The sequence below is a fragment of the Salvelinus fontinalis genome, chromosome 42, assembly GCF_029448725.1.
Source record: "Salvelinus fontinalis isolate EN_2023a chromosome 42, ASM2944872v1, whole genome shotgun sequence".
Lineage (NCBI taxonomy): Eukaryota > Metazoa > Chordata > Actinopteri > Salmoniformes > Salmonidae > Salvelinus > Salvelinus fontinalis.
The window spans coordinates 13,306,214-13,330,858 of NC_074706.1; the positions used below are offsets into that span (position 1 = coordinate 13,306,214).

At 42.8% G+C, this 24,645-nt stretch overlaps 2 protein-coding genes across 3 annotated transcripts; one reads left to right on the forward strand and one right to left on the reverse strand.

Annotated features, from left to right (window-relative positions):
* The first annotated feature begins 514 nt into the window (after positions 1-514).
* LOC129841618 (sodium/hydrogen exchanger 9B2-like) lies at positions 515-15,030 on the forward strand. Of its 2 annotated transcripts, XM_055910001.1 has the most exons (13): positions 515-735; positions 2,523-2,721; positions 3,356-3,481; positions 5,277-5,419; positions 6,287-6,414; positions 8,527-8,702; positions 8,862-8,990; positions 9,228-9,334; positions 10,828-10,977; positions 11,533-11,641; positions 11,811-11,947; positions 12,307-12,490; positions 14,874-15,030. In XM_055910001.1, exons 1-13 carry the CDS (start codon positions 634-636, stop codon positions 14,930-14,932), a joined length of 1,749 nt encoding a protein of 582 aa, XP_055765976.1. In that variant the 5' UTR covers positions 515-633; the 3' UTR covers positions 14,933-15,030. The 2 variants fall into 2 exon arrangements, with proteins under 2 accessions (XP_055765976.1, XP_055765977.1); XM_055910002.1 differs by lacking the exon at positions 8,862-8,990.
* Positions 15,031-18,688: 3,658 nt separating this feature from the next.
* Positions 18,689-23,632, reverse strand: LOC129841620 (CDGSH iron-sulfur domain-containing protein 2B). The gene is made up of 3 exons (XM_055910004.1): positions 23,410-23,632; positions 19,858-20,072; positions 18,689-19,366 (listed from the first exon to the last, which is right to left on the reverse strand). The coding sequence occupies exons 1-3, from the start codon at positions 23,510-23,512 to the stop codon at positions 19,277-19,279; spliced, it is 408 nt and encodes a 135-aa protein (XP_055765979.1). The 5' UTR covers positions 23,513-23,632; the 3' UTR covers positions 18,689-19,276.
* Between the last annotated feature and the right edge of the window lie 1,013 nt (positions 23,633-24,645).

The window sequence follows — 24,645 nt, forward strand, 5'->3', positions numbered from 1 at the left end:
TACCGAAACTGACTGTTACCATCACAGCTGTCACAATACATTTTTATACAGTAGGACTTTACTCGCATAACTGTGGCTGGAACGTGTTTAAATAAAGCAATCCAACTTGAGCTTGTCTCAGATAAAATGGACACTGCTGTAAGTGAAATGCCATTATTTTCCATGCCTTTATCGAAAGAGAGTGGTGGCAATGTCGCTATTATCAAATGTAGTATAATTTCTATATGAAGTTAAAGAGGAAATTCTGCATTCATGCATTGATGCCCTTACTCCCAGTCTCATTCCATTCTGGTAGCAGAATGCTTAACATTGAAAACTGTTTTACAGTACTGTTTACCGTCACCTTTGATTGCTCCTGCACTTGGTTGGTTTCCACCTCATATCTCTACAGCCATGTTTGCCTCAAATGCCTCTGGCCAGTTCCACCAAGCAAACACTCACGGTCACTGCCTTTGACTGGTGAACAGGTGACGACTCACTGAATGGGAGCTAGTGCTGGACAGAGTCTGACCTTAGCATACAACAGGTGAAGAGCAGAGCAGCAGTGCACCGATGGCCCACCCAACCCCTCAGCAGGTTTGCTGTGACGTTCGAGAAGAAGTGAGGAGGAGAAAGTGAACTGTACTAGATGCCATGATGGAGGACGACCAGCCCAAGTCGAAGCCGCCTACACCTTCTCCCTTGCTGGACCTAGAACACAGTCCCGGAGCCTCGTCAGTAACGAACCATGCAGAGGTATAGTATATCTAGTGCTTTAGCCAAAATGCTAATAGATAGCCTTTTACATAATTTAATGATACTGAGTCGCTGAGGCTATGAGAAATGGTTGACCGAAAGCTTTGGCTCAATAGTAGACAATTCCACACGTATTGATCTAGAATCAGTTTTGAAGGCATTAGTTTAAATGTGTTATTGGCAGTGTACTGTGCACTCTTATTTGGCACTATGTATTTATGGGGTCAAATATTTACTTGAAAACAGAAGTAAAATCATCATTGCTGACTTTTTGTTAGGTCATTTGAAACACCTTGAGAAACACCCTACCAGCAGATTTGCTCATGATTTTGGCCAGCCTCTTTTTCCACCGAGTGTGATATTTCTGTAAGTTGGATCAAAAGCCTTGTTCATGACACTGACTGTTCACATTGCGGCACACTCCTCGGTATCTACTCTTTATGATAAGCATGATAACTATTGTTTACTGGGGATGGGTTCTGACTTCTAAACTTGAAATATGAACTGTCTTTGTTCATGGTACTGCGGGAGAGAGGGGAGTGCAGAGCGTGTTATTGTTAGACATCAGGTATCCTATGGAAAGGAGAAGGGCCACAGTCTGGTTTTAATTTGAAATACTTGCTACACCAGAAGTGAATGGTTATCTGTAGGAGGAATGTATATGGTGGGGTCAATTAAGGTTGGATATGACCCAGGGACTTGGGATGTTACTAAGTAAGAGAATGGCGATCGCATGGTCGTGGTCACTGATAAGGATGGATAGTTGTGGATTAGTGAGGAATGGGGGCCGAGGCCAGGTCACATTAAGGGAGAAGGAACAGTTTATTTCCCATATCACTTAACTTCCTGCCTAGCAACAGAGATGCATTGGCTGTCCAGATGTGTACGGAGGAGACTCCGGCATAGGAGGAAGGTTTAAATACCAGTAAATGTGTTTTTGTCTTACGTTGCTGTGTAACGCAGTGGGTGAATAAGCTTGGTTTGAGCTTTACTAGTCGTCCGTGAGTTTTTACTCCGTTTATTTAGAACCTAACACTGGGAACACAGTCGTTTCTCGTTAGTGTGACTAACCTCTCTGTCAACAATGAGAACCACTTAACATACTGTAGGTGTGACAAAGAAATGGAGGGAAAAAAGCCAGTGGCATTGGCTCCAGTACCATTCTTATCACCTTTCAAGAGTTAGGCTAGGCTACCCAAAACAACTTCCTGACCACAATCATTCTCTCTTGAAAGATTGCAATGATTTCAACTCAAGAAGTTAAAGCCACAATATGCAGCTTTTTGGGCGACCTGTCCAAATTCACATAGAAATGTGAATCATAGATCAGTTATTCTCATTGAACGCAAGGTCTGTTCTCTGTGCACTATTTCTATGCTTCTGTTAAGTTTAGTTTTTGCATCTTTTGGTTTTGTACACCAGCTGAAAATAAAATATTTTTGGTTATTGAAAATATATTTAACAGTGGTTTTGAATGGTACATTGATTCTCTGCATTATACATTGCTTGTTTTGTTACATAAACTTAAATTAAGCGAACTATTCGAATTTTAGCAACCAGAAAATGGCGGCGCAATTTCTGCATATTGCACCTTTTAACTATAGTTAGAGTACGATAGGAATCTTTTTGAAATAATATGAAAATATCCAGTAGTGTTACTTTTTCAGAAGCTTGTATTGAAATTGCATTTTTGTAGTAAGAAAGTTTCATTTAAAAAGTATGGCTACTGACACATTTTCATATTGAACTAAGACCCCTTTCCTCTACGTCTCCCCCCCCCCCGGTAGTTCCTGGGTGTGAACCAGATTCAGGTGGTGGTGAGCCGGAGCCCAACCCCCCAGGTCACGGAGGAGACCTACTTTATCCCCCGTAATCCGGTGGTGGATGCGGGCACCAACACCGACCCCCCGGTCATCTGCTGTGGCAGGCTCCGCCGGGCATGCCCCTGCCCGCCCCGAGGCCTCCTGGCCTCCCTCATCACCAAGGGTGGGCACCAACATAGATATAGGCCACTCTAGTATTGTCTAGAGTGGGCTATGGACACCGGAATAGAGATACAATATAGGCCTAACACTAGAGTGGCCTAATGTCATGAAACTTCATAGCGCTTCAATGTGCTGATAATGCCATTGTGCTCTGTTTTATTTACTTCTGGGCACCAGGGGGGCTAATGCTACCGTAGAGATGTTACCATGGTGACATTGCTATGGGATCAGGGGTTGGCATCTTGTAGCATTCTGTGCTTGGGCGAGTGGAAAATGGGGGGGGGGTTTGTAGAACCAGTGTGTGTCTCTCTCTTTATCCAGCGCACGCTGTTGAACAGTGCAACAGTACCCAGAGGCATTTATATAGCACAAATGGAGTAGGTTTACAGATAGACTAAAGCACTACCCACTGTCCCTGATATACTGACATTTACAAGTTAACATTTAGGCTTAGTAGTAGACTTTTGAGACCATTGTACCTTGCAAACCAAATCAAGTACAGCACATGCAATCTGTTGTTATTTTATTTGGCAGGTAAAAGGCAAAAACAACTGGCTACATACTGACTTCTGACCTCTCCTCCCTCCCAGTCCTCATTGCATTAGTGCTGTTTGGCGTGGTGTGGTCCATCACAGAGAAGGAGTGTCTGCCGGGGGGGAACCTGTTCGGCATCACCGTGCTCTTCATCTGCTCCGTCACCGGGGGCAAACTGGTGGGCCTCATACGGCTTCCCAAACTGCCTCCCTTTCCCCCGCTCCTGGGTAGGTAATGCAAATGTAGAGAGTGAGTGTTTGTGTGCATGTGTTTGCGTGTGTGTGTGTTGTAGGTGATGGGGTCTGTCTTGTCTGTGTATGTGCAGCATACAACAAGTTATTTTCTGTAACCTTGACTTGTTGAGAATGAGAAAAAATGTCGTCTTCACGGTGTTGAGTGCCCTACATGCTCCTTAGTAACAGTCAGAGATGCCATCGGCCTGGCTGCTGGTAATATACATCTGCTGATATAGTAGATAGAATACACCTACTTACTATAATAAGCACACATTCAGATTAAACACACCCACTATATTTAGCCTGCATGCACTTGCTTGTCCCTTCACTACTACTCTTTACTATTCACAGATGGTCAAACAGTCCCCTTATTATTCTGTCTGGCTTTGTCAACACTGCTACTTCATGTGTAGTACATCATACATGTGTTACTACATACCTAGACAGTGAAGTGAGTTCATATCACACCTTATCCCATTTCTAACCAAATGAACACCCTTGTTGACTTAGACTGATAAGAAGTGAATGGAAAATGTATTTTCATTTCTCAACAAACAATAGAGACTTGGTTGAGCTTTGACCAAAGTCTCTCTTGATGCTGGTAACCACATGAAAAGTCCTGTAGTTTGCACAGACCCCTATAATAAGACAGTGGCCACTCATTCAGCCCGCAAGAAGGTAGAAGTCAGACGTTCGGGTTCACAGCCTACTCCTCACTTTCAACAGTCCAGAAAGGAGATTGTAGATAATAATGAAGTGTTTGCGGTGGGTCTTTAATTTCTAAACGTTGATCGTTAGCGTAGTGTCTATCCGACAGCCCGCTCCCATAGTCCAGAAGTTAAGTCCTGTTTGTTGCATATAGATCTTTGATATGTAATGTCTCTCCAACCCGTTTTTCTTTTTGTAAACCCAGAGATGCTGCGTCCCCAGTTCAAAGTCCCCGTTTTATTGTCTCGAACTGAACATACTTTTTTGGGGGGGCCTGTGTTGCCTGGGGATGCAGCATTAAAATGGAACAAAGCAGGAATTCCGTTTCGTTCAAGCTTTGTTACAGCCTATTTCTTTTTTTACTTAGGCTAACCGACTGTCGGTCCCACATTCTTATGCCTGTCAACTGGTTCCTCCCTGCTCAGACAGTAGTCATTGCTTGTGTCCCAAATGGGATGGAATTGTTGTGTACTTTATAGATAATATGCTATTAAGCAGTTTTAAGTGCGGTTTACAGCACTGTGATGTGAGTGCATACGGTTTTGTATGCCACCAATGGGAATCAAATCCACAACCTTGACGTTGGCTAATGCCCACTCTCTTTACCAACTGAACCACACAGGACCATATTGATCTTTCTGACCTTCAAAGGCAATTCAATTTCATACAGTAAATGAATGACTCCACTGTATGCATGTCTTTCTTCAGTTTGCGCTATTCCTACTTGGAAAGGTTTTCCCTTTACTCCTATGCCTAGAAGCCTTTTGATATCTTAAACCAATTGATCTTCAACCTTTTAATATGCAGTTCCCAGACTATCAGAACAAAGAATGTCGTGAAATATGTATTTCTTGGCATTTGAACCAATGGGAATAATATCTTAGCCTCTGTTTAGCTCTTTTTTAATAAAAAAATAAAAACACGTTTTTCTTCAGAACAACACACCAAGACATCATTTGTTGTCCCTCTTGCTGTGAGAGAAAGTCCAAAGAATAACGCCATGGTTGTTTATAAAAGTATTAACTTTCATAATATAATAGTATGATAAAGTACCATTGTTCTCTGCCATTCTCTACAGGTATGCTATTGTCGGGCTTCCTGCTGCGTAATATCCCCGTGGTAACGGACGCCGTGTACATCGACAACCGATGGTCCGCCTCCCTGAGGAACATTGCCCTTGCTGTCATCCTGGCCCGAGCAGGCCTGGGATTGGATGGCTCGGTATGTCAATAAAACACTCTTTTGGTGGAATATTCTATTCAAAGTGAGAGAGACTTTGTCATTTCTTCAAACAATCGTCTTTATTCAATATCGATTAATTATTGCAATAATGAAACCGTCGACTGTTGGGCCAAGATCCTAACTGATAATGATAAAACGGAGACCTTATATAGAACTTAAATGCTTAGTCAGACTGGTTCCAACTCCCAAAAGCCACCTTGGTTATCTACATAGGATGGTGTTTTGCCCCCAACCCAGCTTAGTTTCCCAGATGCCAGGAAGATGAGAACCATGAGGCATTGTTCGAAGCTCATCTCTATCTTGGGTCACACACACCACATTTTGTCTATAGAATGCTTGACCTTACGCCCAGACTAACTGCAGGAAGCTAGAGTGGAAACCATCTCGTTACAGAAACACAGAATTGAACAGAACAGAAATGTCTTCCTATTTGTAAAGTATTAATTGCTAACTGTTAATATCAAACAAACCAGGTAAATATGTAATTTTTCTATCGCACTCTCCATAGGCCAATGCTTTTAGTGTTTAGTACTTCCTTTCTTATTAATGTTCCCGTAATAACCTGTGTTAAAGGAAAAATCCACTCAAAAACAATGTATGTTCTTTTCATTGGTCCACTGTTGATACAGTCCCAAAATGTTTTGCATTTCAGCAGTCAACCTTTCAGGACCTTCAAGAAGCAAAGTGTCACTTGCCACATTATGTCAACTTTACTGCTGACCTGCAAAATATTTAGGGCTAATGAAATGTGGATTGTTCCTTTTTAACTTGGGATTGTATCAACAGTGGACAAATGAAATTGAGATTTTTCCATGAATGTGTTTGTATACATGTGTGTGTTCCCAGGCTCTGAAGAAGCTGAGTATGGTGTGTATACGCGTGGGAATGGGACCCTGCATCATCGAGGCCTGCACCATCGCCATCGTCTCCCACTTCCTCATGGGCCTGCCCTGGATCTGGGGATTCATCCTAGGGTAAACTCTGTCTGTCGGTCGGTCGTCTAAATTCCACTTATTATTCTGCAGCCTCCCGACGCATTTGTAAAACTAAAGGTCTACCTAACACCACTTGCATTCAATTTAGACCGGTGTAGAATATTTGGCAGCTACTGTAACTCACCATGAACACTTGAAGTATACTTTATACCAGGGCTCTCCAACCCTGTTCCTGGAGAGCTACTGTCCTGTAGGTTTTCACTCCAACCTTAATCTAGCGCACCTGATTCTAATAATGAGCTGGTTGATAAGGTGAACCAGGTTAGTTCCAACTGGGGTTGGAGCGAAAACCTCCAGGAGGGTAGCTCTCCAGGAGTAGGATTGGATACCCAGCCTTTATACATTTTCATTTCATCCTCTGATTCTTAGCCCCTTGCTCTCTCTTTCTCGCTCTCTCCCTCTTTTGCTTTCCATCTCTTGTCTTCTCTATTTCTATCATCCTCTCTCCTCTTGCTCTCTCTCTTGTCCTCTCCACTCTTACTGTCTCTCACTCTGATCTATCCATTGTTCTATTCATCCATCCCTCTAAATACACTACCCTACCCTCCTACATTACCAAAAGTAATTTTGGAACATCTCATTCCAAAATCATGGGCATCAATATGGAGTTTGTCCCCCCTTTGCTGCTATAACAGCCTCCACTCTTCTGGGGAGGCTTTCAACTAGATATTGGAACATTGCTGCCGGGACATGCTTCCATTCAGGCACGAGCATTAGTGAGGTTGGGCACTGATGTTGGGCGATTAGGCCTGGCTCGCAGTCAGTGTTCCAATACGTACCAAAGGTGTTTGAATGTGTTGAGGTCAGGGCTCTGCAGGTCAGTCAAGTTCTTCCACACCGATCTCGACAAACCATTTCTGTATGGACATCGCTTTGTGCACGGGGCATTGTCATGCTGAAACAGGGAAGCACAGAATCATCTAGAATATCATTGTATGCTATAGTGTTAAGATTTCCCTACTGAAACTAAGGGGCCTAGCCCGAACCATGAAAAACAACCCCAGACATTATTCCTCCTCCACCAAACTTTACAGTTGGCACTATTCATTGGGGCAGGTAGCATTCTCCTGGCTTCCGCCAAACCCAGATTTGTCCTTTGGACTGCCAGATGGTGAAGTGTTATTCATCGCTCCAGAGAACGAGTTTCCACTGCTACAGAGTCCAATGGCGGCGAGCTTTACACCACTCCAGCCGACGCTTGGTATTGCTTTAAGGTAATCTTAGGCTTGTGTGCAGCTGCTCGGCCATGGAAACCCTTTTCATGAAGCTGCCGACGAACAGTTCTTGTGCTGATGTTGCTTCCAGAGGCAGTTTGGAACTCGGTAGTGAGGGTTGCAACCGAGGACAGATGATTTTTCCGCACTAAGCGCTTCAGCGGTCCTGTTCTGTGAGCTTGTGTGGTCTACCACTTCACGGCTGAGCCGTTGTTGCTCCTAGACATTTCCACTTCACAATAACAGCACTTACAGTTACCCGGGGCAGCTCTAGCAGTGCAGAAATTTGACGAACTGCCACTTTGAAAGGTTCACTGAGCTCTTCAGTAAGGCCATCTTGCTGCCAATGTTATCTCTATGGGGATTGCATGGCTCTGTTCACTTTTATACAGCATTGATTGTGGCTGAAGTAGACAAATCCACTAATTTGAAGGGATGTCAACATACTTTTGTATGTATAGTGTATATCTCAAACAGATTCCTATTAGTAAAGCTGCATCATTAAACACTTTGTCTATACTAATTGTATTATCCCCCATAACCCCTCCCCTGTCTCTTCATGGTTTGCGATGTCTTCAAATTAATCAATCAAATGCACTATTTTTATTTAACATCAGCAGTTGCTCACAAAGTGCTTTTATAGGCCTTTGAAAGCATCTTCTACAGGGACATATTATATGATGAACTCTCATCGTGTGTCTCCTCTCCTATAGGTTTGTACTGGCTATCTGCTAAATGGTCATATGACAATATTATTATCAGTATTATTATTGCAGGTTGTTTCTTTCGGGGGTCGCTCTTCAGCCGGGCAACCCAAACCTGATGAATATGATATTATGATGATTAACCCTCACTTTGGCTCTCCCGTCTCTTGTAGATTTGTGCTGGGAGCCGTGTCCCCGGCCGTGGTGGTTCCCTCCATGCTGCTGCTGCAGAAGGATGGCTACGGCTTGGAGCAGGGCATCCCTACCCTCCTCATGGCTGCCGGCAGCTTCGACGACATCCTGGCCATCACCGGCTTCACCACCTGCATGGGCATGGCCTTCGCCACCGGTAGGAATCCAATCAGTCGGGAGCATGTTGATCTGTTCTTCTGTTCTTCTGCTTTAAGCCAATCAGGAGAGAGGTTGTTGATCTGTGCCTCTGCTCTGAGCGAATGATGAGAGGAGACCACTAGAAAAAAAGAATAGAACGTATCTGTTTTTGTTGCAGCATTAATAGAAATCTTCGTGCAATCTGTCCTGGATCCAATAGATGACACCCTCACACTTCGGGAATCGAACCTACGACCCCTGTTGTTTACAAGCGCCATGCTCTACCAACTGAGCCACAGGACCATTAGTATGAGCAAACTGCATGTGTCCTGCTGTTCCTGTGTCTCCCTTTGTATTGCATGCTTTTTATTATTGACCTCCTGCTTGCTTCTGTGTCCTAAATGGTATCTCATTCCCTATATAGTGAACTACTTTTGACCAGGAACCACATAGGACTCTGGTCAAAAGTAACAGGGTGCGATTTGGGACGATCCAGTCTGTTTTGATATTAATTTCATATGTTGTGCTGTGTCTCCCTCTGCAGGCTCCATGTGGTACAACCTGCTGAGAGGTATACTGGAGGTGGGAGGGGGAATGGTAGCTGGGGTACTGCTGGGACTTCTGTTGAGCTACTTTCCCAGCAAAGACCAGGTACGAATCACCATTGAAAGGACTTAGCTTTCAAATGTTCAAATGTTATTAGTCACATGTGCCAAATACAACAGGTGTAGTAGACCTTACAGTGAAATGCTTACTTATAAGCCTTTAACCAACAATGCAGTTTTAAGAAAATACCCTCCAAAATAAAATAAATGTAACAAATAATTAAAGAGCAGCAGTAAAATAACAATAGCAAGGCTATATACAGGGGGTACCGGTACAGATTCAATGTGCGGGGGTAATATGTAGGTAGAGTCATTAAAGTGACTATGCATAGATAATAAGAGAGTAGCAGCAGTGTAAAGGGGGGGGAGGGGCAATGCAAATAGTCTGGGTAGCCTATTTGACTATATGTTCAGGAGTCTTATGGTTTGGGGGTAGAAGCTGTTTAGAAGCCTCTTTGACCTAGACATGGCGCTCCGGTACCGCTTGCCACGTGGTAGCAGAGAGAACAGTCTATGACTAGGGTGACACCGCATGGTATAGAGGTTCTGGATGGCAGGAAGCTTGGACCCAGTGATGTACTGGGCCGTACGCACTACCCTCTGTAGTGCCTTGCGTTCGGAGGCCGAGCAGTTGCCATACCAGGCAGTGATGCAACACGTCAGGATGCGCTCGATGGTGCAGCTGAATAACCTTTTGAAGATCTGAGGACCCATGCCAAGTCTTTTCAGTCTCCTGAGGGGGAATAGGCTTTGTCATGCCCTCTTCATGACTGTGTTGGTGTGCTTGGACCATGTTAGTTTGTTGGTGATGTGGACACCAAGGAACTTGAAACTATCAACCTGCTCCACTTCAGTCCCGCCGATGAGAATGGGGGCGTGCTCGGTCCTCCTTTTCCTGTAGTCCACAATCATCTCCTTTGTCTTGATCACGTTGAGGGAGAGGTTGTTGTCCTGGCACCACATGGCCAGGTCTCTGACCTCCCTATAGGCTGTCTCGTCGTTGTCGGTGATCAGGCCTACCACTGTTGTGTCATCAGCAAATAATGATGGTGTTGCTTGGCCGTGCAGTCATGAGTGAACAAGGGAGTACAGGAGGGGACTGAGCACGCACCCCTGAGGGGCACCCGTGTTGAGGATCAGCGTGGAGGATGTGTTGTTCCCTACCCTTACCACCTGGGGGTGGCCCGTCAGGAAGTCCAGGATCCAGTTGCAGGGGGAGATGTTTAGTCCCAGGGTCCTTAGCTTACTGATGAGCTTTGAGTGCACTATGGTGTTGAACGCTGAGCTGTAGTCAATGAATAGCATTCTCACATAGCTGTTCCTTTTGTCCAGGTGTGGAAGGGCAATAGAGAGCTTTTAGTCTAGGAGTAGGCGTAGTCCAGGTCTAGGAAACTGGCCTGTGGAGTTGACCTATAACGGAGCTCAGTTTTCTCAGTAGCGTTTCCCTTTCTCAGTAATGTTACTCCAGGGACATAGTTATTGTTTGGAAAACGTTTCGTAATACTTCCTTCCTTCTCTCTCTCACTATTTCTCCTGTAGGACAACGTAGTGATGAAGCGCTCATTCCTGCTGCTGGGCATGTCGGTGTTTGCCGTGTTCGGCAGCAACGTTGCCGGATTCCCCGGCTCGGGGGGCCTCTGCACCCTGGTCCTCGCCTTCCTGGCCAGCCTGGGCTGGAGAAGGTCAAAGGTCAGTCAACCACACACACACACACACACACAACGACCCCATCCCGTGCCGACCACTCACTCAACCCCGCCGTATCGTGCATCTTCTAGCTAGGCACTTACTCTCTCACCCAAATGCCCCCCGAGCCTTTACCTCCAACACACTGGGCTAAACTAAAACATTGGATAGCAGCTGGACAACTTTAACGTTCCAGTGCAGCACAAACTGCTGTCTTAACACACATTAGGACTTTTCCAGTCAGGATAGAGGCCCAATCCCAAATGTACAGTCACAGAGTCACATCTCGTATTGTCTCTATGGGAGGCAGATTCTCCAGTAGAGTAACAGAGTTGTGAAGTCTTGGTGTTTGCTGAACTCTTCTCTGTCGTCTGCTTTGTGTCGTAGGTGGTTTTTAATGTTTCTATCGCTTGTCTTGATGGCGCCGCTCAAACCCCTCCATTTGCTCTACTTTCACAAATTGTATTTGAAAGCGTCAGTAATTTGAGAAACCGTAACGTGTGTGTGTGTGTGTGTGTGTGTGTGTGTGTGTGTGTGTCTGTCTCGGTGTGTGTGCAGGTCCCTGTGGAGGACATAGTGGATATTGCCTGGGAGGTGTTCCAGCCACTGCTCTTCGGCTTGATCGGGGCCGAGATCCGAATTTCAGAGCTGGACAAAAACACTGTCGGTGAGAACACAAACACACACACAAACACACAGTCAGTAAGAACACACACTACATATACATTTATACCCCGCTCTTTGGAGATAATCTATTAGGGTCGTTTTTCCATATGTTTTCCTACTTTAACTTGAATAAAGTGTTTATCATTCAACCCCCTTCTCTGTCCCACCAGGCCTGGGCATAGGCTCTCTGGCCATTGGTCTGCTGGTGCGTATTCTCTTCACCTTCGTTTGTGTGCTGTGTGCCGGCTTCAACTTCAAAGAGAAGCTCTTCATCGCTCTGGCCTGGCTACCCAAAGCCACTGTACAGGTACTTAATGTTAAATAGAAACTAAGGTGGCCTGGAGTGGTCTAAACCCCTGCCTCTGGAGCACATGTACCTCTGCCAGCTTACTGCTCTTTCAACATTCTCTCTCCTCTCCATTTTGCCGTATCCAATAAGCATACAAAACAGGATCCAAGGGGTGAAATTTGCTTCACACAAAAAAAGGCTTAACAAGCAAAATAATCATAACATTTGAATATTCTAACTAGTGATTGCGTGACATGCAACACGTATTATTACCTATGTCTGCGTTATTTTAACTTTATGACAGAGTTCCAGCTCTCACAATGTTGAGGGTGACGTGGCCAATGTGTCGATCTCCTCCCCACCTCTTCTCTCCCCAGGCGGCCATCGGCTCCACAGCGCTGGACATGGCCCGCACCAAGGAGGATAAGGAGCTGGAGAAGTACGGCATGGACGTGCTGACAGTGGCTGTGCTCTCCATCCTGCTCACCGCCCCCGTAGGGGCCCTGGTCATAGGACTCACAGGACCTCGCCTGCTGCAGAAACCAAAGAACGCTGCCTGGGGTGAGGACGCACACACAGAATGTGCAAACACACTGTCTGCATAAATGCACAGACAGAAGCACACAGCAACAGGAAGGACTGCCTCTCCATCGCTTTTGAAATAGAAACACCCAAAAAAAAACACACCTACTACTAACCTAGCTTGAGTGACAGCTGTTATCCCCACATGATGTACAGTGGCTTGCGAAAGTATTCACCCCACTTGGCATTTTTCCTATTTTGTTGCCTTACAACCTGGAATTAAAATAGATTTTTAGGGGGTTTGTATCATTTGATTTACACGACATGCCTACCACTTTGAATTTGCTAAATATTTTTTATTGTGAAACAAACAAGAAATAAGACAAAAAAACAGAACTTGAGTGTGCATAACTATTCACCCCCCCAAAGTCAATACTTTATAGAGCCACCTTTTGCAGCAATTACAGCTGCAAGTCTCTTGGGGGTACGTCTCTATAAGCTTGGCACATCTAGCTACTGGGATTTTTGCCCATTCTTCAAGGCAAAACTGATCCAGCTCCTTCAAGTTGGATGGGTTCTGCTGATGTACAGCAATCTTTAAGTCATACCACAGATTCTCAATTGGATTGAGGTCTGAGCTTTGACCTAGGCCATTTCAAGACATTTAATTGTTTCCCCTAAACCACTTTAGCAGTATGCTTAGGGTCATTGTCCTGCTGGAAGGTGAACCTCTGTCCCAGTCTCAAATCTCTGGAAGACTGAAACAGGTTTCCCTCAAGAATTTCCCTGTATTTAGCGCCATCCATCATTCCTTCAATTCTGACCAGTTTCCCAGTCCCTGCCAATGAAAAACATCCCCATAGCATGATGCTGCCGCCACCACCATGCTTCACTGTGGGGATGGTGTTCTCAGGGTGATGAGAGGTTTTGGGTTTGCGCTAGACATAGCGTTTTCCATGATGGCCAAAAAGCTCAATTTTAGTCTCGTCTGACTAGAGTACCTTCTTCCATATGTTTGGGGAGTCTCCCACATGCCTTTTGGTGAGCACCAAACATGTTTGCTTGGACACTCTTCCGTAAAGCCCAGCTCTGTGGAGTGTATTGCTTAAAGTGGTCCTATGGACAGATACTCCAATCTCTGCTGTGGAGCTTTGCAGCTCCTTCAGGGTTATCTTTGGTCTCTTTGTTACCTCTCTGGTGAATGCCCTCCTTGCCTGGTCCGTGAGTTTTGGTGAGCGGCCCTCTCTTGGCAGGTTTGTTGTGGTGCCATATTCTTTCAATTTTTTTAAATAATGGATTTAATGGTGCTTCGTGGGATGTTCAAAGTTTCTGATATTTTTTTATAACCCAACACTGATCTGTACTTTTCCACAACTTTGTCCCTGACCTGTTTGGAGAGCTCCTTGGTCTTCATGGTGCTGCTTGCTTAGTGGTATTGCAGACTCTGGGGCTTTTCAGAACAGGTGTGTGTGTGTGTATATGTATGTATATATATATATATATATGATACTTAGATCGCACACATGGACTTTATTTAACTAATTATGTGACATCTGAAGGTAATTGGTTGCACCAGATCTTATTTAGGAGCCTCATAGCAAAGGGGTGAATACATATCCACGTGGCATTTTTCCATACATTTTTTTAGTTGAACTTTTAGATATTTTTTTTTTCTTAATTTCACTTCACCAATTTGGACTATTTTGTGTATGTCCATTATATGACGTCCAAATAAAAATCTATTTAAATTACAGGTTGTAATGCAACAAAATAGGAAAAACGCGAAGGGGGGTGTGAATACTTTTGCAAGGCACTGTAAACGGTGACCTTATACACCCCATTATGGTTTTAACCTCCACTCCTATTATACTCAATTGTGCTTTTTTAAAACCAGCTTGTCATAGCTTTGTCCACACAGCATAGGGAAGGAAGCGTGTTCATGAAAAGCAGTGTCCCTTTATGACTGAGATGATCTTTATTCAAAAAAGCCTGGAATCCAAACTGATATGCTTTGTTTTAACATTGTTGACAGTGGCGAAACAGAGCGTGTCAGTCAGGATCTCAGGCTAATAAAGAGAAGCTGTGGATTGGAGAATGATTTGCATCGTGGCTTCAGGTAGTCTTTGTTTCCTGCCTCGTGTTTCGTCTCAGCCCTGTCACCGCACAATGGTGGTTGCTCTTCAGGTTTGGAGGGAGATCTTTGTCTTTGACTACACTGTGTGTCCTGGTACAACGTGTTACCTGCCCATCACTGTGTCTCAGAATGTACACTCGCTGAGACATTTTCCTTATTGACCATTTGGCCAATCGTCTTATTTAGTTTATACTCACATGGAGGCACTTCAGTTTCTCTCGCACACACACTGCAAAGGCGATTTTTAAAAAAATCATTATTTTCTACCCTTTTTCCTTGGATATGCAGAGCGGGAGCAAAGCGGAACTATAATCGAGACCCCAATCACCTACGAGAGTACCCTCTGATGGCGGGAACCAGGAAGTACACTTCACCAAGGAGGATATGACATGGATGGATCGTAGGGAAATGGGGGCACTTCAAGCGTGCATCAAAAATGGCACCCTATTCTCTTTAAAGTACTGTTTAGAGAATATGGTTCCTATTTCAGACTGGTGACACCCAGGATATTGCCTTTCGGACAGTGGGGTCTCTCATCTGTGTATCTGTCCTTGGTGTGTTTGACATCCTGCAGTGTTTATTTATATCTCCCCCCCCCGAGGGTAGTTTCCAGGCCTCGAACTACAGCTGCCACTCAACCAACAAGCCACTATATCCAAGCATTATGCACTATACTGTAACGTTAATTTCGCTATACTGAAAATTCAGTAATGCTACTACTAAAATGATACCCTATCATTAAAAGTGGTTCGATGAGCTGAGCCACTAGAAGTAAATGTTTTTGACATGGCATATTGTGTGTTCATTATCATACAGTCATACACTGTATGTACGCCTTCACAGCATTTATTTTTTGTCCTTAGGCCTTACGCATCAATTATTTACCAGCTGCTGATGTTGTATTCTGTGTGAATGTAATGTATTATTAGCGGTGGATGGTTGTTGCTAGCTAGACTCAGGGCGAAGGCAAGACAATTTTATTTATTGTACGTTTCCATTTGAGCAATATTCAAATCATGTTGTGCACTAAATGTGACCGAATGATGTCAAAGAACATGAGCAATATGGGCCCCTAGCTAAGATATATTTATGACAGGGGTCTTTCATGCAAAATCAGTCTGGCTCAGATAATAGCATCACACTGTAAAATCTGTTTATAAGAAAAGACTGCCAAACAGTCTGTTTTTTTGTTCTATTCATTTTATGGTGTTTTTTTATTATTCTTATTCAGTATTTATGATTTTGATTCCATAAAGAGTTAATTGTGCAGTTGATTTAGAGATACTTTTGTTACGTTTGTATGGACTCTTGAACGGATCCCTTTAGGTTTTTCAGTAGTAATTTATCATACCATTTAAGAGTCCTGTTTTAACTTTTGAAACTTGAACTGTTAAATTGTAAAAAATGTATTTTCTGAGATCAATGCACATTTTCTGTTAAACTAATTCCATTATAATTTGCTCCAGATTGCGTATATACTGGAGGTCTAGCTCAACTGGAATATTATACCCAGAAATGATTTGATATTGATAGAAACGTCAGCACTGGCCCTTTAACAAAAGTTGTAGTATTTTGACACTAAGAAAACATTAAGGACACCTTCCTAATATTGAGTTGCAGCCCTTTTGCCCTCGGAACAGCCGCAATTTGTCTGGGCATGGACTCTACAGGGTGTCAAAGTGTTCTACAGGGATGCTGGCCCATGTTGACTCCAATACTTCCTACAGTTGTCAAGTTGGCTCGATGTCCTTTGGGTGGTGGACCATTCTTGATACACACGGAGAAACTCTTCAGCATGAAAAACCCAACAGTGTTGCAGTTCTTGACACAAACCGGTGCCATACAATTTTCAAAGGCAATTAAATATTTTGCCTTGCCCATTCACCCTCTGAAGGGCACATACAGTGTTTTTGCAAAGTATTCAGACCCATTGCTATGAGGCTTGAAATTGAGCTAAGGTGCATCCTGTTTCCATTGATCATCCTTGAGGTGTTCTACAACAAGATTGGAGTCCACCTGTGGTAAATACAATTGATTTTACATGATTTGTAAAGGCACTCACTTGTCTATATAAGGTCCCACAGTTGACAGTGCATGTCAGAGCAAAAACCAAGCCATGAGGTTGAAGCGCCAAAACAGGATTGTGTCGAGGCACAGATCTGGGGAACGGTACCAAAAAATGTCTGCAGCATTGAGGGTCCCCAAGTGGCCTCCATCATTTTTAAATGGAAGAAGTTTGGATCCACCAAGACTTCCTAAAGCTAGCCGCCTGGCCAAACTGAGCAGTCGGGGGAGAAGGGCCTTGGTCAGGGAAGCGACCAAGAACCTGATGGTGACTCTGACAGAGCTCTGTGGAGATGGGAGAACCTTCCAGAAGGACAACCATCTCTGCAGCACTCCACCAATCAGGCCTTTATGGTGGAGTGGCCAGATGGAAGCCACACCTCAGTAAAAGGCACATGACAGCCCGCTTGGAGTTTGCCAAAAGACACCTAAAGAACTCTCAAACCATGAGAAACAAGATTGTCTGGTCTGATGAAACCAACCTTTTACTATTTGGCCTGAATAACAAGCGTCACATCTGGAGGGAGCCCGGCACCATCCTTACGGTGAAGCATGGTGGTGGCAGCATGTTGTGGGTATGTTTTTCAGCGGCAGGGACTGGGAGACTAGTCAGAATCGAGGGAAAAATGAACAGAGCAAAGTACAGAGATCCTTGATGAAAACCTGCTCCAAGAGCGCTCAGGACCACATTCTGGGGCGACGGTTCACCTTCCAACAGGACAATGACCCCAAGCACACTGCCAAGACAACGCAGGAGTGGCTTCAGGACAAGTCTCTGAATGTTCTTGAGTGGCCCAGCCAGAGCTGTGACTTGAACCCGATCGAACATCTCTGGAGAGACCTGAAAATAGCTGTGAAGGGACGCTCCCCATCCAACCTGACAAGACTTGAGAGGATCTGCAAAGAAGCATGGGAGAAACTCCCCAAATACAGGTGTGCCAAGCTTGTAGCATCATACCCAAGAAGACTTGAGGATGTAATCACTGCCAAAGGTGCTTCAACAAAGTACTGAGTAAAGGATCTGAATACTTATGTAAATGTGAGAATCTAAAAATCTGTTTTTGCTTTGTCACTGTGGGGTATTGTGTGTAGATTGAGGGGGGGTGAACAATTGTATAAATTTAAGGCTGTAACGTAACAAAATGTTACAGGATCTGAATACCTTCTGAATGCACTGTATACACAATCCATGTCAAGGCTTAAAAATCATTTAACTTGTCTTCCCTTTATCTACAGTACACTAATTGAAGTGGATTTAACAAGTGATGTCAATAAGGGATCATAGCTTTCACCTGGTCAGTCTTATGGAAGGGGCAGGTGTCCTTAATGTTTAACACTCAGCGTAGATGCTACTTGTATTGTAATGATGTTTTTGTTTTGTGTTAAGAGGTGAGCAAAGTTCTTATCTTTAACGTGGTGATATTATAATGGGTCAGATGTTTCGATCACCATCAAAAAGCACAGGTCGGGTCCTAGCGTCAAGGTTTTGGAATGGAAAGCAAACAGTAACTGGTCCTGCTGGTGTCCTTAGGTTATGTTGGAATATGAACACCACCCAATAGTTGGCAACATTTTTGTGCAAACAAACTCATGGAAAATGTGTGTCAAATGATTGTAAATCAGTTCCCAAAACTTCAAGGCCTGTTTCTTTCTTTCTTGCCATTTGACAAAAACAAAGTAACTCAGGTCAACTTTTATTTTTTACAAAAGTCCACAGGCGGGCACAGTTTGCCTAAATCCCAGGAAAACTGGATTGGTATTTAACATAAGGATCAGATACCTTCAAATCTCATGTTGATGAATGAATTAAGAAATATTTGCAATACATTCAGTTTTAATGCAAAGTCAGACAGACAACGGACATGTTTGATACTGTAAAGGCAAAAGAATAGAATTGCTTAAATATTTGTAGAAAAACAAGGGTTCATTGTTGAGTGGAGGAGTTTTGTGAAATTGAGATGTCTTAAGATCGTCAGATTGAATACACAACAGTATGAACACAGAATTAAGGCTATGAACAAAGAGAAAACAAATACGTTTGTTTGTATGCAAGTGAACGACTTCAAGCTTACAGTAGTTCGGAGACTGAAAAGGCTAAGTATATATATTTTTTCAACTGAACAAAATATACTACTACCCTAAATAGCAAGTTGCTACCCTGATTGCAATTATGACTTAAGTTCAAATTACCCTCAATGTGATCCCAATAGTTTGAAACCGAGCGGTGCTACCAAGGAGACCAAGGTTAACTGTTTCTAACAAGAGCTACTAGCCAGACTGGAAAATGGCCACTGTACAAAAGGTTCTCAGAAAGAGACAATAAGAGGGAGTGGTGATAGTTTGAAAGGTTTTATGCTACTCTGTGGTATAACCTCTAATGCCCATTATTGGCAAGTTGAAATAAATAAGATTTACAAAAGTGTTGATGGTAAAATCTTTGAGTTAACGTGCCACCAACATTTCTACAGCATATCACTGCCAAAAGCAAAGTATGCGCCATCTTTTTTTTACCAAAACAAAAGACAATTTGGGAGAGTGCAAAAGGCCATGCCCTAAAATACATTTTCTTTAAAGAACTAAAGACAGGAGGGAGTGAAGATGGCGGCTCCCTCAGTGTTAAAGATGGATTATAATATCTTCTTCTTGAGTATGAGAGGCCCCACGTTGTCTCCAGTCAACTCATTGTGCTTTATGTGTGATTTGTCACAAACAGGAAACTGCAACAGGAAACAACTTAATATTAGATGATACGTACAGTATGAGGCATTGCTTATAGATAGGCTAACTTGAGCCCCCCCCCCCCCCCCCATAGTTGACCATTTATTAACAGTCATATGCTTCCCTTTGGCCTCAAGACAGTGAGAATGGAAAAAGAAACTGTTGATATCTGCATAAATTGCTACGGTTAGAAGACCACTAGCTATTGCTATAAGTCTTTGCATCTAAAACCAATCTCAAGCCAACTACCCCCCCATTCCCTTGGCACGGACGCATGAAGGCTGATCAGGGCCTTTATTCAAAAAGCGTCTCAGAGTAGTACTGCGATCTAAGATTAGGTTCCCCCTGTCCAGATAATCTTCTTCATTATGATCTATCAGGCAGTATTGATCCTCAGCACTCCTGAGAGACTTTGAATATGGGCCCTGAAATTACTAAGAAGGTATAGTGTTAGCAATAACCATCCAACTCTCCCTCTAGTCTAATTTACCGTTTTGGAGCGCCAGCAGCGGCAGTAGCAGACATTTGTGCTCTTCAAGTCCTCAATATCTATCTCGTTAACCACTTTGGGGTTCTCCTTCTGGATCTTCAGGTTGATCAGGCTGTCCTTCTGCTTCTTCTTCTTGGGCAGGAAGGGCCGGATGGTGAGGTAGCCCAGCAGGGCCAAGATTCCCAGGAGAGGCAGCAACCGGAGCCAATCAAGGACTGGGAAGAAAACACAATCAGGCACACACACAGGCAGGCACAGGTAAAACACAGAGTGATATTGGATCTCCTCAATTGTTCCACCCCTGCGGTTCCCATAACATGGGGTTATAGCAGAGTCATACAATTACACAACATGTATAGAGTACCACAGTATGAATCATAAAACCTAGCGGTCAAACAAGGAAATGGTTACAATCGTTTTAACACCATTCATTTTTAAAATAAGGGCTGACCATGGCATGAAGTTTTTGGTAACCATGTAAATCTCTTAGACAAGGTGACTTATCAATATTTTTGTCTGTATTTACCCCACAAAAATGAAACGCTAATGTGGCTATCATAAAGAACTACAATTGCCATGATGATCTGGACGAGACTGCTGAATTCAGGCAAAGGTAAAAAAATCTCTGGATTAACTGTCTAATGTTAGCTAAATTGAGTAATTAATAAATTGCCTAAATTTCTTTCAATTCTGTCAACTGTCTTGTGCAATTTATTATTTTACACAATACCTGTTAGCAAAGGTGTAGGCTTGAAATTATGTGCAGGAGCTTGCAGGGATTTGTAGTCTTGCGTGATGTCTACTTTGATGCTAATTAGCATTTTCAAATCAGTAAATACAGCCGAATATATTGATCAAAGTCGCCTTGTCCGAATTATTTTTTTAGATGGTTATCAAAACGTCACGCCAGGGTAAGCCTACACAAAACACAGCACTTATTTTAAGTGTTTTAAATAATTATTTGACCGCTAGGTTTTATGGGTATTAAGACACCTCCACTGTGGGGCTCTTTAGGCTGTCTCCATTTAGCAGAATACAACTGGCTGGAATGCGGATCACTGTGCACCCCAATGACCCATGATCAGGGCCCATATTAAAAAGTGCTGATTGAGGATAAGGTCCATCCTGTCAATTATCTTATTCATTAAGATCTTAAGGCAAAACTGATTCTATATCAGCTCTCATACTCTCAGATCATCTTAGTATCTGATAGGCTGGCCTACCCATTGATAGTTCAAGAGGCCAATATAACAGTGGATAATGTCCCATGGAGTATTCCATTGACTATGACAACTTTGAGGGCTGTGTATTTAAATCTCATGGCAATTAAATTAAATGGCTTTTGATTAAAAAGAAGGGTGCCTAAAGGGAGAATGTTCATCTCATTATAAGATTTCTCGACTTCAAAAAGGCAAATGTAAAAACACCATCAAATCCGGACAAAATAATTTAATGAGGTGCTCATCCTTGAAGCTGCTAGACTGAATTTGGCTGCGGACGCATCGTTTACACAGGCATCCAATTCTGATCTTTTTTCCACTAATTGGTATTTTGACCAATCACATCAAACCTTTTAACATCAGATTTTTTTCAGAGCTGATCTGATTGCTCAACAATTAGTGAAACAAATACCAGAATTGGTCTGCCTGTGTAAACACAGCCTTGTATTTTTTCCCACTAATTGGTCTTTTGACTAACTAAACACAATCTTTTGATTCCTGCAGGGACTTTTTACTTGACTCCCATCTTTTCCTGAGAGTGAAAACATTAACATGACAAATGTAATATAGGGGTGGAAAAACCTCAGTAGTTATGCTACTGACTGCAGGCTTATAACTTCAAAACTACACCGAACGGCAATGAAATTAACAATTGAGCTTCCAGTGCCATGTCAATAATTCCAGTCGTTTCATGTTTATGCATCTCCTATAGATTTGCTACTGAAGACTTATTAAATCAATGTTTACAATGTCAATGATCCTCAGTATGGAGCATCTCAGGGCAATGGGAGAAACCATAATTTACCACCACTACTTTCCAGACCTGGATTCAAATCCTATTTGAATTAATTTACAATATTTTACTCTATCTGTGCTTGATTGAGCTTGCCTGGCTTAATGGACAAATAGAATAGTCCCAAAACTGCAAACCCCTCCCATCTGGCAATTCAGACAGAATAGGGGAAAACACTCAAAGTATTTGAAAGATTTTGAAATAGTACCCATGTCTGCTGCTTTCCTTAGAAAAACAGCACGCTTTTATTTAACTAGGCAAGTCAGTTAAGAACAAATTCTTATTTACAATGACGGCCTACCCATGTCATCTGCACACTCAAGGATATCTGCCAGCCACTAGTTTAGGGCTATTTTTAAGTCCCAAATCTGACACTTTCCATAGGGGTGCATTCAGCGTTTCTTCAAGTTGTCAAAGCTTGAAACAACTAAGTGGTCGCCTGAGGTCTCATAGCTCATTTACAGCCAATATTTACAGTGGGATTGTCATTGTACTTAAATTCAAGGCATAACTTATCCAATGTTGTACACTGACAGTTACTGTCGTCAGACCTTTTCCCTCTCACAACTACTCATAAAGGCTAGTGTGTGAGCCTGGTTCAGGTGTAAGGAATTTGTTCTCCATTGAGTAAGTGTACCGTCCTAGATTTACACTGCCCTATGGGAATACTATGAGTGTTTTTCATGTTTTGCAGCTAAGGCAAAGGAAAGGTTTGTAGATGCAATGTTTAATGACATCAACTTATATCAGCAGCTGTTTCAAAAGGAACTTTTAGAAAGTCCTGTCCAGTGAGTCTTATTAGCCTACATGTGACTGGTTGGTAACAATTCACTTGAAGCAGCTTAAAGTGTTATTATAGGCCAATAGTTGGTTCTCTGTTTTTAGGTGAATTTCAGAAGCTCCATACTTTTGCTTCATTGACTGATTGGTCTCAATGTGCCTGCCTGCCATGAGAGCAAGAATCATCACTGCTAATAGCATATACTTTGTTCATGTCAAGTAATGAACTCCATCAATTGAAGCTTGGAGATTGTTGTTCATACACACAGGAGTATGTAAAACACGCATCACTGTAGCCTGTATATCAAAGTATAAGCAGCATCAACTTGGATTGTAATTTGTACATCTATTTTGTTGTAGCCTAATGTTTCATATGCTTGGAATAACATGGTTTAGTTCCCTTCCATAGCCAAGAGAGGAAATGTGCTACATACAAACGAAACACTTGTTTGGCTGTACACTTAATACGTTTCCACTCTGAGTCTGATACATTGTAACAGTAAATGTATCTCAAAGTAGTGCATTGTTAAGTTACCCTTCAATGTTTAATCAACTTGACCTGAGCCAAGTATGGAACTTTATTCAATATTTAGTGGATTAGCACTTTTACAGCCCCACAGAACCCCCTGACAATCTATAAGAAACTTTGAAAAACCGCACTAAAACTGGCGAACTATTGTGGCTAATCTTGTAGGCGTGCATGCATGCATGGGGACAAGATATTTTGTCTTTCCTGTTTTCAACATCGCAAACATTTACCTGTTAACCTCGCAAATCCTCCGATCGTCTCGGGAAGGGGGAACTTCTTGAGGTAGGCTGGAAGCTGGGTTTTTATGATCTTTGAAATAGTTTCTAAAACCATCTTGAATGAAACTATAGACAGGTTTTAGTTTGAGCTGGATATTTCCTGAGGTCCGTTTGCGTCATTACGCTATTTTAGAAGCTCGAGTCTTGACTGTTGCGTACAAATTGTCCGTGCAATAGAAATAAATAGAGAAGACGCGTAGATGTGTTGGTGAATAGAAGCATTTGCGGAAGATGATGCTAAAACATGTAACAATGAACGTTGGTAGAGTTGGTGTCATCTGATTGGACAGTTTCTAATGGCGCAGATAAAGAGAAAGTAGCCAATTTCTTTACTTTGTTTGATACATAGGCCGATGTGATGTTTGTATGGCAAAGTATCTTACCGATGTTTTCAGCGAAAAATTACATTGTATTCCATTCTATTGTATGCTATTGTATTCTATTATATTTGTTATTTATTTGTGCATTGGCTTCAATCATTCATTGATTCATTGATTCATTCAGCCTTCCTAAGCAAACGTGTAAATGTTTGTTGACTCATAATTTCACCCATATAATAATACTTTAAAGTTTGATTAGAACTTCAAGAGGAAATTAAATAGGCTGGGATGTATATATATATATATATATATATATATTACCTTTATTTAACTAGGCAAGCCAGTTAAGAACAAATTCTTATTTTCAATGACGGTCTACCCCGGCCAAACCCGGACGACGCTGGGCCAATTGTGTGGCACCCTATGGGACTCCCAATCACGGCCGGATGTGATGCAGCCTGGATTCGAACCAGGTACTGCAGTGACGCCTCTTGCACTGAGATGCAGTGTCTTTTTGCATAGTCATCGTGTGTGTGTGTGTGTGTGTGTGTGTGTGTGTGTGTGTGTGTGTGTGTGTGTGTGTGCGTGTGTGCAATGTGGGTAGTTGGCTACAAATGGGATCCACCGAAAAGTTTAGGGGCTACATAAATCATATATCTATGTCTCAGACATAGTTCATAATCTGAAACTATTTCACGTTAAAATATTTGTTTCTCTCTCCATGGTACATAATGGCTTGTCCTTGTGTCCTCTGTTCTGCAGTCTGAGCTGATCTGAAAACACAAGGAGAGGTGAAGTCAATGTGGATGATGATTTGCTTACCCCTGTCAAATTATTTCACCTCACTCCTGATGAATGGAAGGACTAT